Source organism: Vanessa atalanta, chromosome 14, assembly GCF_905147765.1.
Source record: "Vanessa atalanta chromosome 14, ilVanAtal1.2, whole genome shotgun sequence".
NCBI classification, from domain to species: Eukaryota; Metazoa; Arthropoda; class Insecta; order Lepidoptera; family Nymphalidae; genus Vanessa; species Vanessa atalanta.
The window spans coordinates 8711327-8728799 of record NC_061884.1 but is presented as its reverse complement, the minus strand read 5'-3'; the positions used below and the strand labels follow the sequence as shown (position 1 = coordinate 8728799).

Sequence of the window (17473 nt, the reverse complement as noted above, 5' to 3'; positions counted from 1 at the left end):
AAGCTTTTTTAGCTGTTAAAAAAGTTTAAGAAAAGACTGTTATAATTTAATGAGTATTTTTCACACTGTATTCATTTTTTTTCAATTTCATTCTCGATTTGTTCTTTAAGAATCGATTTTGATTCATTTTGTCAGTTTTGACAATGACACTATACTAAATTGATGTTAGTGTTGTTACTTGTTATTAAAAATCAGTCATAAGTCTAATACGAAATCCAGAAAAATGTATATTTTACGAAGAAAACTAAAGAAATAATGTTATTAACATTTTCTTTAGGTTAATTTGTTTTTTACAATGTTGCACGTGAAAAGTTATTATTAATTCATGAATATTTATTATGATTTGTTTAATTTTTTTTATCATCTGATAAAGACTTATCGCTATTGAGGCTATTGATATATTAAGAACCAAACTTAAGTCAACAATAAATGAAGTCCACGTCCAATGTACCGAATCAGGTGAATATATTTTTATAATTTATATATTTAATTTATATTTTTATAATTTATAATATTAATAATGTTGTGGCGTTATTGTTAAAGCTTTGTCATTCTTAAATTCTGGCTCTGTAACAGTAGGTAAAAAATAAAACTTTGATTTTTTTAATATTTACTTTTCACAAGGCGAATATATAAGACTCGAAAACTTTATGTTTTCCTAAAACAAGCCCGTCTTACATAGGGTGTAGGGGGGGTATAAAAAACCCAGGCGCCGCGAGTTGTGGGCCGCCTCACAAGTAATGGTCAAGTCTGAGGCAAAGGCTGACCTTCCATGAGGCAAAGGTCTCTTAAAAATCTATTTTGGGAGAGATTGCCTTTACACTGCTTTACCTCGGTGCTTGTTGTGTTTAAGACAGGGCCATTAACAATACTGCAAATGAAATGTGTAATTGTTTTATTCATTGAGTAATGGTATTCAATCGGTGTTTGAATATAAGTTGATACAAGATAGTTTTACATAATATTAAAATGGCTATGTCTTGTCATAAATACTTACTAAACATAGTGAAAGACACAGATCATACATACCGGTAGACATCATCAGTGACCTGTAACAACTTTGTAGGAGGAGCATTAAGTGTAGAGCTGCTGTAAAAAAACACACAGGACAATCTATACCACATACCATGGATACTCTCGGGAACTATTAATATAAATATAATATAAATAAATATAATGATAATTTGACAAATATATTAACTAAATTGTATTTAGGATTAGCATGCATATAAATATATACTTAAAAAATAATGGTATTGATTTTATGTTTTTTTAACATTTCAATAAATATATAATTAAACACTTTTCATATTTTTAATAGAATTCATACAAAAATACTAAAATAAAACTTATTCTGGAAATCATCAAGTTGGTTAACATTCTATCAATGTTGATATAAAACAATGAGTACTACAGAAAATATTTAATGTTGTACAGAAAACAATCATAAGCACACAATGGAAGCCAATAAATAAAAGTTACGACTGTACATTGTCATGTTAGCAAATAACTGACACTAATTAACTATAATTGTAGTTCTAGTGTAATGCTACATTCAATTGTGAAATAATCTTTGTTATCTTCAACAGTATGATACCGAAAATGTCATTAAGTACTCTGAAGATTGTGGAAACACTTCTAGTGTCAAACACTGGGAAGGCTAGGTGTATGTCTACAGGGATGCAGAAGGGGTCAGATTTCTTTTTCAGGCAGGTAAGGTTTTACTTAATAAATATTTTATTTTATATTTTTTCTTTTTGTTTTTAAATTATTTTAAGTAAAGTTTGTGTTATTGAAGAATGAAGTATTTTATTTATTTAGTTTTGGTATATAAATTTATTTTCTTACTTTTGTATTCTTTTTTTTTCTAATGTAGATTATGAATAATTATGGAACGAATAATACATTTAAATGATGTTTTGAGATTTTAAGCCTTATGGATAAAGATGTGTTGTGTTATTTAAGATTGAAGATTTTTTTTTTTTTTATTAATAATCAAAAATAGGCAATCTACATTATGTTTTTTATAAATTGTGCATATGTGTGTTTTAGTGTACTATATGTATAAATACTAACATATCATAAATTATTATACCATAATTAATTTAAATTATGTACCAAATAAATTAGGTATATGTTAGGTATTAAGTAGTCATTAGGAAAAAGTTACAATGATTGTATTTTACATATTCGAGTTCATACTTTTAATACACACGGTGTACCAATAAATATATTCTGCTTTTCAATTTTGTAGGATATCAGTGAAAAATATTTAATGTACTTGCTTTATTTTATAGAAACTTGGAACTTGTTATTAATTTTGGTTTGACACATTTAGGTAAGAGCAATCATATCTTGGTTTATATGCTGTGTTTAATGTGTGCCTGCCTCTAGGCAGGCTATAGCCAGAGGAAGATAACATTTGAATAATAAATGGTGCAATGATGGTGTAATATTTGTAAATATTTCTATAGGCGGTGGTGACCACTTTCGATAAGGTGACAGATATATAAATTAAATTAAAAGCATTATTAGCAGCCCATAAATGTCCCACTGCTGGGATAAAGGCCTCCTCTCCCTTTGAGGAGAAGGTTTGGAGCATATTCCACCACGCTGCTCCAATGCGGGTTGGCGGAATACACATGCGGCAGAATTTCGTTGAAATTAGACACATGCAGGTTTCCTCACGATGTTTTCCTTCACCGCCGAGCACGAGATGAATTATAAACACAAATTAAGCACATGAAATTTCAGTGGTGCTTGCCTGGGTTGGAACCCGAAATCATCGGTTAAGATGCACGCGTTCTAACCACTGGGCCATCTCGGCTCTCAAATTAAATTAAATATCTTGTGTTATTATCTTTTACAGTTATTCGACACAGTGAGTAGCACATATACATATTTACTGGGTGACATGAAGACACGAGAAGCTGTTTTGATTGATCCTGTTCTGGAACATGCAGAGAGAGATGCTGCATTGATAAAGGAGCTGGGTTTCAATTTATTGTATGCAAGTAAGTTCCTTATGTTCTTTTTAAGTTACATACATGATGTTATATACTTTTTTTTTAAATATTTCAAGAATGCTGATAAGATTTTTATACTGAATAACAATACCTACTTTTTTGGGAATCTAAAACTCATGCATATGCCATATATGGTCTTTGGTGTTGTTAAATTTGTGCCACCCTTATCCCATTTTTATTTTGATATCTTGGATGTTCTTGCTATCTAATTTGCAACTAAAATAATTAAAAAAAAAAATTGCACATGAAACATTGTACACAAGTTAGAAGTAAAACTTCTTAAATATATATCTCTCTTTCTTTTTCTGTCATATCTTTCTTCTCTCTCATGTAATGAAGTCTCCCACTACATTTGTATAGACTAAACGCAATAATTAAATTCTTATATAATATCATATTTCACCAAAATTCATTATGGATGATGCCTACATTAATTATTATTATATATTATTAAATTATTGTAATGTTCTGTCGAGGTCATATAATAAATTATGCATATACTAGATATTTGATAGAAATTTACAACCTTATTTATAAATTTGTTTAGTAGGCGCCAAGAAGTGATATATATATATTCTGATTTCTCTCTCTCTCTCTTTCATCATTGAGTTGACATATGAAAGAAGAAGACATTGTGATTGTGGAAACAATCCGTGTTTTAACAATTATATAGTTAGATATAGAAATATTTAATTATTTTTATCTTTGCTTTTGTTATTTGCAGTGAACACTCATATGCATGCAGACCACATAACTGGTACTGGGAAGCTGAAATCTCTTATCCCAGGCTCTAGGAGTGTCATAGGCAAGTCATCTGGTGCTAAAGCTGATTTGCACATTGTGGATGGAGATTTGGTCTCTTTTGGATCTTACCAGCTATTGGCTACTGCAACACCTGGACATACAAATGGATGTTTAACATATATTTGTCATGATCAGGTAATTGTAATTAATTTAATATTATATATTATAAATATAGTTAACAGATATTGTTAAAATATTTTCTACTTGAGTCTGTATCTCACTTAGACAATTTAATAGCTTTTTCTGTACACAAATTCCCCTAAAATTATGAAGTAAAAAGATAGAGAAAGATATTATGTTATATAATTTTTATTTAGTTATATTGTTTATAAATATTCCCATTTAATTTATACTATATATTTATATCAGTGTGTGTCTCCTGGCCGGTTTCGGCTACAGCGACTGTTATTCTAGACAAATTTATTTATTTCATTTCATATAATTATTACTGATATAATTGGTGAATTGCCTGGTGCTAAAAGGTACAATTAAGTAAAGTGTTAATTACATTTATTCATATTTCAAATATATATATATATGTTTTATTATCTTATTCGGCATAATTTTAACTTTACAAATACTAACTAAAAACTGAGATGGCTAAAATATGTGAATTGAATTATTATTGTATATATATATTGAATCCTATGATTGGACTTCAAAACTTCTTAAAAAGTAAATTAGGGCTATGCCCAGCTTTGGGACAAGCACAGGTTGTAGTTGTTGTTTTGTTACTTTTTTACAAGTTGTTCTTAAAGTAAAAATGCCTGCTCAAAATCGATTTAAAAAAAGGAGATTAAATAAAAACCTATCACACAATTGTGATAGGTTTTTATTTTATAAATCTTTTTAAGAAACTTAAGTTCTTGAATACAGGACATTTTTTTCATAATTAATTCCTATTATTATATGTGTATAAAAGTATTAATCTAGATATATATCAATGGTAATCGATTACCAATTAAGGAATCGATAACCATTCATAAGAATCGAGTGATGTAATTGCGCATGATTTGTTTCACACTAATTCAATAAATCAGCTGTTAAATTCTTAGATTTATGTTTCAGGGAATTGCCTTTACTGGGGACACGCTGTTGATCAGAGGTTGTGGTCGTACAGATTTCCAAGAAGGATCACCGGAGTCTCTATACAATTCAGTGCACACTAAAATATTCACTTTGCCCGATCATTACACGCTGTACCCGGCTCATGATTATAAAGGACAGACAGCCACGACTGTGGCCGAGGAGAAGAAATATAACCCAAGATTGACAAAGCCACTGAAAGAGTTTGTTCACATCATGGAGAATTTGAACTTGCCTTACCCTAAAATGATTGGTTAGTTTGTTTTTTTTTTTTACTTTATGTATAATAATGTAGATCGTGGAGATATAGTTTACGATTAATAGTAATTTCGAGTGGCGACTAATCAATGTTAGCTTGAACAATTGTACACATTACTTGTAGTAAGTACCACCAAGTAAATTCATTAATAATATTCGATTTTTTTTGGATCATGATTCTAGTACATTAATATCATCTATGTAAAGTAGGATATAATTTAGGAATCAAGTTTCAAGCCACATTATAATGATTATCATACTTTTTTTACTATGATGACAAATTAACGATTAAAAATGTAACGACTTGGTCCTACGAAAAATATCTTTTTGCATTTAAAAATTATTAAGCAAGCTTTTTCTTATAGTGATAATGTTAAATAAATATATCTTTAATCGAAATATATCGACTTAATAAAAAAAAAAAAATACTTATTCATTAATTTTGCATTTCCCTGTATCGGACATCCTAAACTGATGTGTCTAATGGGATGAAATTTAGACACAACGTCTCAGCTCACAAGGTTAGCGCATTGCCGTGATTTAAGGAATGGTTAATATTTCTTCCAAAGCGTATTTTTATGGTATGGTATATCAGTGACCATTTAGATCATCAGATGGCCCATTTGTTGGTCCGTCTACCTATTATATTAGAGAAAAATAAAGTTAGAAACATGGAAATCATTGCTTAGACTTATATTTATAATTAAAAGACCAACGTTACCGATTATTAACTGTTTTATTGTTCGTTTGTCTGTATTTAATACTAATAAAATATTTAATATTTGTTTACAGATAAAGCCGTGCCTGCGAACAGAGTATGTGGCATATATTAATCTTATAATTCTGTGGGTAGAACATCGTATTGCGTTTATATAAAATGTAACCAGAATTATATAAATTTACAAAATGTTACTTTATATATACATAATTATAAGCTTGTAGAAAAAAGTAGTTTGTAATTGTTGTATATAACAAATATGTATATAGAAATTTATATTTATTGAATGTTGGGTAGTAAATAAACAATATACATATAGGACTTTTAATACATAACGTTATCACGCCGTGTTGACGAAACGATAGAGTAGATAAGGTTCAAAATGGCACAACCTGGAATTTGTGTTTTTTTGGCTCAACCCAAGAATCCTATTAATTCCATATAAAATTAACCTTATGACTTTTACATATCGACTGTCAAATAAAAAACTAGTACTTGTCAAAGACATTCAGCGGGTTTTTTGTCTGGTTTTATAATTGTTTATCAATATAACAAAGAAATGTTCATAAGCGTTTCATTACCAAATACATGAACTCATTAATTGTGTTTCGGAATTTATTTATTTCTATTTCAGTTAAAACACCAAGGAAATATAGAAGTCCCCTACTTCTATATTGGTGGGGAGTATTAGGTCATACAAATAATTATGTTAGGTTATAGAAATATTAATGTCAGACTTTTGTGCCACATTTGCATAACCAAGTGGCGTTAATGCGAGAAGATAACAGATATTTTAAAAAGTTATACTAAAATAAAAATCTTATACAGGTAATCAGATTTATTGAATAATATTTAAATGAAATGTTCCTAAAAACGAATCAATATTTAATAAGACATGTTATCGATTGTTACAAATGTTATAATATTTATTTTTAGTAGAGAATGTAATAAAAATATTTTTAAAATTATATGAATGTTTAATTTTAGTTAAACTTTTTATTTTACTTAAACTTAAATTATAAAAAAGGTTTTAAGAGAGGATAGAATAATTTAATATACTTGCACTATACAATATACAGTTCTTTGTAAACAGCGTATTATACGAAAAAACCACAACACGTAAACGTTTTACAAAATTAATGAGATTTGCCAATTTAAATTCCCTATAATTTTACCTCCAAAGATCTGATAATAATTTCGTTGACAATCAAATTGTCTTGTTTTCATGGATCCATAATAAATACTATAGACTAATTATCCAAGAGACCATAACCCGCTCGGAAAAAGCAATTTGTCCCAAAAATATCTGTGTCTTTGGAGCCCATAGACACAGATTTTTGGGACACCTTTAAAAAGTATCGAGGCATGCTCTATATCTAATATCGCACAATGCAAAATAGCAAGCCGTCTTCAAGCGCTAGCTTTTATTCGTTATCCACATGGACAGGTAATTAGATGGAAGGACATATGACTATTTAGAGGATTGAACGAGGATTTTACAAAGTGCACTTGCATCTTTATGACAAAAAGAGCAATATTGTTATTTAACAAGAGAAAGCAGAAGACAACTAGACGCATGCCAGTAGCAAATTGCAGGCGATTAGGCTTGTCCTTTTTAGATTATTAGATTAGTATTCAATTGCAAGAGCTAATATAACAATATTAGAGACATGTGGAATACGGTATCATTTCAGCCAAATTTTTTGGTCTTATCGATTCCGCTGTACCGTCTCCTTTCAGACCTTGCCGATAAACTCCAAACGGACGTCAGATATTCACGGCCTGCTCGCTTACATAAACGATAACGTCTCAGCTTCTCTCGTTCTCGTCTTACCGATTCTGCTCAATTGTCTTCTTTCTGACCATTCTGATAAATCCTAAAAGGCGTCAGGTAATTATCGCACGCTTCTCGAGAAAATGCTTGCGCATTTGATCAAACAAGGTCTAGATATGGATAGATGGATGATGGATAGAAATTTGATAATCCGAAGAAGATCAAGAGATAAAGTTAGCAGGCTGAAGATGATCTGAAGAAAGTAGCAGAACTCGACTTATGCGGAAGGCAAAGAATTAACAGCATTGACTTGATTATAATCGGCTGAGAAAGAGTGACGATAATGATGACGATGCTTCCATATTCCTCTTTTTTTAAATGTCCACGATTGGTAGGGTATGTTGATATGTTAAAGGTATACAGTTCTACGATCTTGTCTGCTTATAGTTTAAGTGAAAAAAAATTATTTCCTTGTTTTCAGCGAGTGCTTTTATTATTGATTTTAAGACTTGGCAGATTTGGCACATCGATAGACTTACGGCAGTCAGATACCACTGAATATTATGTAAGTTTTGAACTCAGCCGCGCCAGACGAATTTAAACGTAGACGACATTTATATAACAGCTTAGTATTGCATAATCGTCATTGAATCATTTTTTTTATTATATCTATACTATACCTTATACTATGCGTTCTCTCTGTATTATGAGTGAAGTTATTACATTATTTTGTCAGACAGTCTTTAGGCGTTTAGCAAAAATAAAAAGCGCCATGTCGGTGGTTTTCTCGTAACCTTCAAAGAGTACCATTAGAAACCTCGACTTAAAATGAAACCTTCATTTAGTTTCACAAACTTACGCTAGATGTCGCTACGAGTACGTCTTGGTTTATTTTTAGTTAAATAATTATTAATTATTATTGCTATCGTCGGTTCTTGAAATTATATTATGTTTATTTTCTTCTTCTTTCTCATCGATCACTTTTACAGTGTTTTGATTAAATGCAGTTATTTGTTCCAGGTATAATAAATTATAAAATAAGCTAATAATTGTGTCAAATGATTCAAATCTCTGATTTTTTTAGTTTATAGTATTCGTTAATTGCTATATTTTATTCCTTAGAAGTTTTGTGAATATTTAAACATAAGTACACATATCTGCATATAATTATGGCATGTATAACAAAATCCTTGAACATAATACATGACGTCATAGTATGTAAGTACTTATACACTTAAGGTCACAAGCGAAGTTTTGCTGGCAAGTTTGACATTTTGCCAAAGAGAGTTCGTCATGTCCCCTGGGCGAGGGTGGCTCGGTCGGTCGACATTAACACTGCTGAAAACACAAAGGCGGAATTATTAATGGTTGCCTTGAGCGTTCGTTAGTTTTGTATTCGAACTACATAAAAGCATAGTTTATGACACAGATTTTATTAGAAAACGAAAGTAATCTGAATAAAGTAAATTAAATAACAAATAACCAAACATACGTGAAAAATTGTCGTATGTTTATAATCTAAGATTATATTTTATGGTGCTGTTTAATTAATTTGCAGACGTGTTATTTCGCTATCGCTCATCCGGTGCGATCGTTATTACGATGCCTTTTAGCGTAGCCAGCATTTCATTCTAAGGGTTATTAAAAGTGCCGCCGGTATGACAAAAAAAGTTTAAACTTTTTTATAAATTAGGAAATACTGTACTAACGTACAATTAAGTATTTATGTTCTTTATTTCAATTTTCGACATTTATTTTCAGGAAGATTATAAGAAATAATATAGACTACATACGATAATAAATGATAGCATTTCATTAAGGGTCGTATTTAGTCATCATACGATAATAATCTGCAAATAAACTGCTTCATAAAACGTATACACATGAAGGTATTTCATGTAGCTATAGCTGCGATGTCAAATTAATTCTTAATTAGCTAATGTGTATTTACTACCTAAGTAGATAGAATACCTACGTGGAAGTTCAAGTAACGATGTTGATGAATTAAATTGAATCATTTAACGATTGAACGCATTGCCGTAATCAGGTTTATATTCTCCAAGCAAGAATAAGATAAAATAATAGTTTTGTTAAGGTATTATTTTATAATAGGTAATAATTTATAATTAATAAGCTCTAGGTACAATCTTATGTCGTCCGTATTTCAGTACAAAATTTTACTAATGCTCACTATTTATATCATAAACTGTTTCATTGTTCACTGCGGTGAATATATTATGATAAATTTAGATATATTTGGGTAGGGCACCGGATTTCTTTCAATGGCCGTGAAAAACCCTGCTCATACTGTCGTATATACGTCGTACATACGAACTTATTTATTTGCCAGTGACTGCATCCTCTGCCTCGCTACGCCGATGATTGAGCGAGTTAAAATTAGTTTAACTTATAGGATGCATCATTTGGCTGTGTTAATAATTTAATAAATGTTTACATAATGTTGTCGAAAACGGCAGTTTTATATGTAATCCAAACGTAATGGGTATTCTTGCTTATATTTAACTATACATACTTATATTTCTTGTACACAAAAAAATATATAAAATTAAAAGTAAGCTTAAGATTATACGAAAAGGTCATATGATTATTTGATTTTAATAACATATATCTTTTTGAATTTTGAAATTCAAAAATAGGTAATAGGGTTAATTAAAGTGTGCACAATCTTGAAATGAAACTAGTTTGTCAGGTAGAGAGAGATTTACAAATGTCACTTTTGCGCTGAAAAAGTCCCCGCATCTTTTATAATTTTTACTATTATTTATAAATAAAACTTATGTATTATACGAAAGTTATGCAAATGTTTAGTAACTTCACGTAAAAACAAAAAAATTGCTGTATATGTATTGAACTAATTAAAAAATCACGTACATAAACCTACCATAGCAAAAAGTATTGCTGTCCCCACTATTAGGTTAGTCGCACTTATCTTGCATAGTCTTGTCAAATTACTTTTGATTTTATTGTTGAATCAGTATTGGCGTTAAGTGCACATAACGATAAATTTATAGAAATTACATCCAGATGAGACTTATTCAGTATGTAAATTCATTCATATTAAAGCACGAGCATGGAGATGTAATGGCCCATGACCAAAACTATTATACTGTTGTATACTCAGTTATGAGATAAGTTGGTACACTAAAATGTATATACAGCCAAAACTTTCAAGTAGTTTATAGTTATGAGGCATTGTTCAAAAAGGTCAAATATCACAATTATTAATTGGATTTAGTATAGCTTAATAAAGATTTTACATATTTTACTGTCATTCTTATTGTCTTTGGAACTAAAATGAACTATAATTTAGAAATACGAAAATATGTAGAATAAGAATATTACCTAACTCATCATGTGAAACTAAATTTAGGTTCTCATTAGCAAATTAGCTCGAAGACTTACGTATACCAAGTTCGGAGTAGGTACGGCCTTGAATAACATGTTTTATTTAGTTCTCAAGTTATTGTTATGATTTATATCAACTTTAACCCAATTATTATCTTTACCTTTTAAAATAAAACTGTGTCAGGGACATGCGTGATATACTTATTTATTAGAAAAATACGAAAGACTTCAGGTGAAAAGAAAAATAAAATATCTTAATAGCCAACGAGAACAGAGACCGGGTAAGAGAAATAGCTTTTATTTATATGATAAAACAATGAATGTTTCTTTGTTTGTCTCGTATTCTCATCCGTTTGAGCTGAAACACGTACAGTTGTTAGAACAAGCGTTAAGACTTCTGACGTAGTACTATATACGTTTATAACGTAACGCGGGAATCGTTTGAATTGTAAATCCATTTGCTAGAAAAACTTCTGTTTAGGACTGTTGGAAGCATTTTTAAATAATTTCTGTACAAATGTTTTTCTTAAGTATTAAATACTAATATAAATTATACATACTATCACTATGAACGAATATTGCAATAAAACTATTTACTCAATTTTTTTACCAAGGTAACTTACTGTTGTACGACTTTTTTATCATTTTGATTACAATTTCTTCCCAGACATGTGCTTCCGTGCCTTGGGTTATATCTGGTTTCTTCATTTCTAAAGAATTTTGCTCGGAATTGAAAATTACAAATCGAAATATCAAATATACCGTACTCGGATATATATCAGCGATTGATATAAATTGTTTTTTGATTTTATATTAAGTTTTAACTCTTGAATTTTACGGTTATCAATTTAATATAAATATAAAAACGTTTCATCGTGGACCATATTAGACGTTATAATTTCTTAACATAAGTATTAAATATTTATTGTTACTTTTATTACTTAAGTGGGAAGGTTAGGGTTTCCGAAGTTAAGTGATTACCTATGATAGAAATAAAATAAATATAAACCATTACACCGTCAAAACGCCGCTAACCGGCTCTGATGTTATTTCTTAAGATAAATTAATGTTAATTACACTGGCTCACTCACCGTTCAAATATATTACAGCACTATATGATTATTGATGTCTGGTAGGATGACAGATAAGAGTGGTAGCACAAGTCCCGAATACCAGTAAAGTGGTTGATAACTCTCGATACTTCGAAGTTATTCGTTAACCCGTGGTGGTATCGATCTGATGAGTGACTCACAGACGCAGTGTGCAGTTACACAACTGTTACTCAACACCGGGGTGGTATTTTTGTATCGTATTTTATTGATTAAAACCGTACATGATACATTTCGTAATTTATATTATACATTATAATGAATTACAGTTAGGTGATTTGTTTTTTTATGGATTTCTATTCGTTTTATATTAGAAAATATTTGACTCACAAATTTGTATGTGGCTTGGTATTTAAGTCTAAACGATATTCTTACTCTTAATAATCTTTCTAAAATATATTTTAGACATTAGTATCTATTTGTGTTACAAAATATTTGATATTGTTTTGGATTTCTAATGTTTGAGTAATTTATGAATCTGAAGGAATGAATGAAATGAATGAATCTAGTAATCTAACAATCAATCTGTCAACATGAAATATTCAGTTGATCTCTTAAATGATATTTTATGAAAGTAAATTTTAAATATTACTTATTGCAAGTCTTCTCAATCGATTTTTTGCTCTAAATAAGTAAACGAGCGTCATTATAGTTATGACATTTATCACAAATTCATAGAAGGATTTCATGTGGTTACGAAATACGTTAAAAAATAATAGTTTTAGTAGGTGCCTATAATTCACTATTTTAAATTTTAAACGCCGATGTCGTTTGCATATCCCAAAGCTTTATATATAGATTAGCCTTTAAATCGATAACTTACACGTGGTTACTCGTCGGTATGTAGTCTGACCTCTCTACAATCTGCGGTTATGTAATATTAAGAATAAAATATATCGAATCGCTTTTTAATATCAACTAATATTATATATTTAATAAAAATAGTAAGATGGTGTAAGATTAATCGTAGCCGTGTGCCCGAAGCTCTGATTAGGAAGTTTTTTCATTAATACTGACATTTTCTGAGATATCGAATACAACTGCCATACTGGCAGCTTGCCCGCGTCTTCGCCTGCATTATTGCGAAACTAGCTAACTATGTCAATAGCTTACGTACTTAAATGTTCAAGAAAATTGTCTGCGAATGAGCTATAAAAAACATTACAAATATATTGCCCCGACCTAGATGCCTATGTTGATTTCAATAAATAAATCAGATAAGCATATATGTATATACATGCTGTAGTTGTTCAAATATCTACCATTATGTCTATTATACCTATTATTATTTTTAATTATAAATTTGAAGCGAGCCAATCCCACGAACGACATTAGACAACTGTTGGATGCTTTATGGATGCTCTGAGTACAGGGTTATATTAACCGGTGTGCCAAAGAGAAGGTGTGCCTATGATCATCAGTGGATTAACAGGTGCTGAATATGATGATGATATGATAATCATTTTTATGTTTGACATATAAGAGACTGACACTTATTTGTTTGTGTCTTAGATTATTTATGTGTCGAATAAATAGTGGCCTACTCTTGGCCAGTAAATACACGCATACTAGTGAAATAAAATAAAATTCCGCTAGTGTCAAGCCTAGCTCTACGCACACTTGGTTAATCAAGTTGGGCCGTTCGTTTTAGTTCTTTTGTAGTGCGTCACTCTGCCTAGACTTATAAATGATCTAGGGTTTGGTATACCTAGACTTACTTTATTTACTATGTTGATGTTGGTGTCCTTATCGATAGAGGTCGCGAGGTCCATTCACAACACAATGGAGACTAACCAACTGCGCAAGAGCTATCATTGTTCGTTTTGGATTGTGTACAAAAACATATGGTCTCTCTCTACTTTCTTCCATTACTCTCATAATCCTACACACAGATAATTAAATAAATCAACACCACCTCGCACGAGTTAATTTGACATAGGATAACTTGGAGTTGTTGGTCTGATTTTGAACTTGGCATCTTCGGATCATGAACAAATTATCATAATATTCTTTGGGCTATCTCCGCTCTATAATAATATTCTGTGATATGTACGAACAGGACTTAGTTTAAGTCTTCATATGATTATGTAATAAAGGTATCTCAACAATGAAATATCCAACCGTGACCAATGAACTGTACTTATACGTGTCATTGAATATCTTTAGATGTATTTTATGTATATTACTGTAAACGCCACATGTGTATCCAACATCCGCATTGGAGCAGCGCGGTGGAATATGCTCCAAACCTTCTGCTATAAAGGAGGAGAGGCCTTAGCCCAGCAGTGGGAAATTTAGATGCTGTTAATGTTATGTTACTGTAAACGAACTATATAAAAAAGGGAATTTTTATTATTGGAAAGTTACTGTGCCATAAATATACACACATAAATGTAAGAATTTCATACAAACTAAAATATTAGAAATGATTAAAATAAAACTCAAATTGTGCCTGTTTTCACATTACTCCTTATTTCTTCTTCTTTAAAGTTTTTTTAAACGATAGTCTTTTTATTCAGGGAACTTCAAAGATTTTTTTTTGTAATTACATCACATATCTCGTACTTTTTAAGATAAAACTTTTTTAGCTCAATGACATTTAAATTTCAACATCTCTATCAAAAGCAAGTGACGCAAATGGTTTAATTTTTGTCACGTATGTTGAATCGCGCGCGTTTTAATTGGTTTTATTCAACATTTATCTGTTTCAAATAAATTACGTTTTAGCAATTTCATTATGATATATCAAAATTATCTGAACTCGTAACAGCAATACAATCAAATGATTGACTGCAAATTAATTATTGTCATATTGGAAATTGCAATCTAAATGAAATCGACACCACATCGACTGTACCATCCGTCACTGTTTCTCTAAGCACAGTGGGAATCAATCACTCAATTGACTTCAATTGACTTTGAATAATATCTTCAAGATTCTAGATACTAAAACATGTATTAGATTAGATGCTTACCTTAGTTCGCAGACGATATGAGTTTTTAAAAGCTTATAAATACCAGCCAAGGAATTAAAAAGTCCGAATCGATAGGCACGATAGATAGAATTTCATATCCAACAGTTTTATAATAATAATTTTCATTTCGAACTAGAGTTAGCTTCGCGTAAGCTGATAAATTATATCGTTTTTAGATGTTGCTCGGTATGTTTCAAATTGCGACGTTCAGTGAGTGGATGGCACGTGTACTAATGCACATAAAATATTCACTCAATTGGTTTGAAAAGTCTAAAAACTTGGGAGTATACTGAAAAGCACAAATCCGAGCAATCTCTAGACGGTTGACAGCCTTGTCCTCTTTCAATACTGCCTCAATAATAAAGTAGTTAAGGCTAAAACAGACATTAGACACCACAGTTTCTAAATACGATAATAATAAAATCTAATTAAATATTAATAATTATATCATTTATATTTATGGTAATATTTGACTAGTAAATATGTATTTGTCACTGTGAATTATTTCAATTAATTTTTATGGTACGTTAGCTGCAAGTCTATTCGCGCCACAAAATTAATAACACGAAAAAAAAAATATCCCTGTTTATAGTGTGTACACATCCTACTCTAAAGAAAAAAAAATTAAATAAAAAAAAAATACAATTATGAATAAATAAAACGTTCGTTTGTGGGAGCTTCGGTTACGGAAAAATAGCTTCCTAATTATCCCTTGGGAATCTTTCAATATCCCAAGATAAATATTCTATGTGTTGATGCGCAATATAACTTATTACCACGCCAAGATTAATTACAATCTATTCAGTGGTTTCTAACGGAAATTTTTTAATGAGAAACTATGAAACAAATTCAAATTCAAGTATAATTTTGTAATTGTTCCTTAAAACTAGATTTTTTTTAAATTATATTACAGAAGATCTTAATTATGTAACTAAAAGTATGCTAGTGAAAAACCTGCCTACCGCTTTAAAGAGCATCGAATACCGGACAGTCTGAAGGGGCATGTGATATCATCCGTCGCATATGCAAATATCTAGAATATTCTAGACAGTCTGCGTACAGCATCTGACTGCAGTCGCTGTTTACTGTAAACATACCCGTTTAAATCCTGCTCTTGATAATGATACTTTAGCCAGGTTATATAACTGTTTTTTTTTTAAATGGAACGTAAGTATATGATTTTTTTAACTATGAGAGTTTTGTGATGGAAATAAAAAAATATATTTTATTAGTCTGTAAATATTTTTATAATGTAGTCTCTAATTACGTCCCAGTTCCTGTTTTTTATTATCATTCATGATATTGCCTAAAAATAAGAGATCTAAGTATGTAGTTATGTCCGCAATGTAATATGCTCCTATGTACCTTTCTTTTGATTGACTGGACTTGGATCACGATTGTCAATTGAAGTTTTTATTGTCTTAAGATGTTATGTACCTACCTTACCTTATTATCCTGTGTTATATAAATTTCAGAAGTATTAAATTATTTCAAACATTGTCTTTATTCAAATTTTAATAATTTGGCAAATGGGTAGATTATTTGCCAATGTGCCTTATGGTAAGTGGTCATCACCGTCCATAGACATTGACTCTGTAAGAAACCACCCTTACACTGTCTGTGCGTCTCTAGCCTCGAGAGTCTGTAATTACACTATTTTAGTCATCCTTCAAACCAGAATATAAAAAAGTGTAATATTTTCGTTTGGTGGTAGACCGTTGAATATGACGTAATGTGTGGAGACCTACGCAGGCGGATTTGATCGAAGCAGAACCAAGCTATTTTTCGATAAATACTAAAATATTAATTATCTTCATACTTAAATGCATACAAAACAATTGAAAATTATGAGTTCGACTGACGATCACGACGACACGGAGTTTTTTGCTTAATTCTTACCGTAACTTTCACCTAACTATTTTACACAGTAAATGTGCCAAATTATGATTACTTACGATAATTTATATTATAAAATGATATTTTCGATCGATACAAATATAAAGACTGAAAAATTAATCACTTTATACACAACTCCGTTAAATTGGTTCTCGATCAACATCAATTTCAAGTACGATTGTTGTAATGTGTTTGACAATTATAATCGATGGTATAGTCGCTATGACATTAACATGCCCACTATAATTATTAGGATAATACAGATACTATTCATGTATAGGTTTTCTTTTAGTACTTCATAATTATACTTTATCTTTTTCGCTATCAGCGTCCTTAATAGTAAACTAAATATTCCTGGTCAGTTTGTCTATTGATAAAGACCCCTTCTAATTCCCTGTTCGATTAATAATTACAAGATAAATGACACAAAATAATCCAGGTGAATAAAAAAGTCGTATATA

General features: G+C 30.3%; 1 protein-coding gene across 1 annotated transcript; it reads left to right on the top strand.

Annotated features, from left to right (window-relative positions):
• The first annotated feature begins 288 nt into the window (after nt 1-288).
• LOC125068627 (persulfide dioxygenase ETHE1, mitochondrial) lies at nt 289-6771 on the top strand. The gene is made up of 6 exons (XM_047677867.1): nt 289-459; nt 1590-1713; nt 2870-3014; nt 3751-3965; nt 4899-5169; nt 5967-6771. Exons 1-6 carry the CDS (start codon nt 446-448, stop codon nt 6005-6007), a joined length of 810 nt encoding a protein of 269 aa, XP_047533823.1. The 5' UTR covers nt 289-445; the 3' UTR covers nt 6008-6771.
• The last annotated feature ends 10702 nt before the right edge of the window (nt 6772-17473 follow it).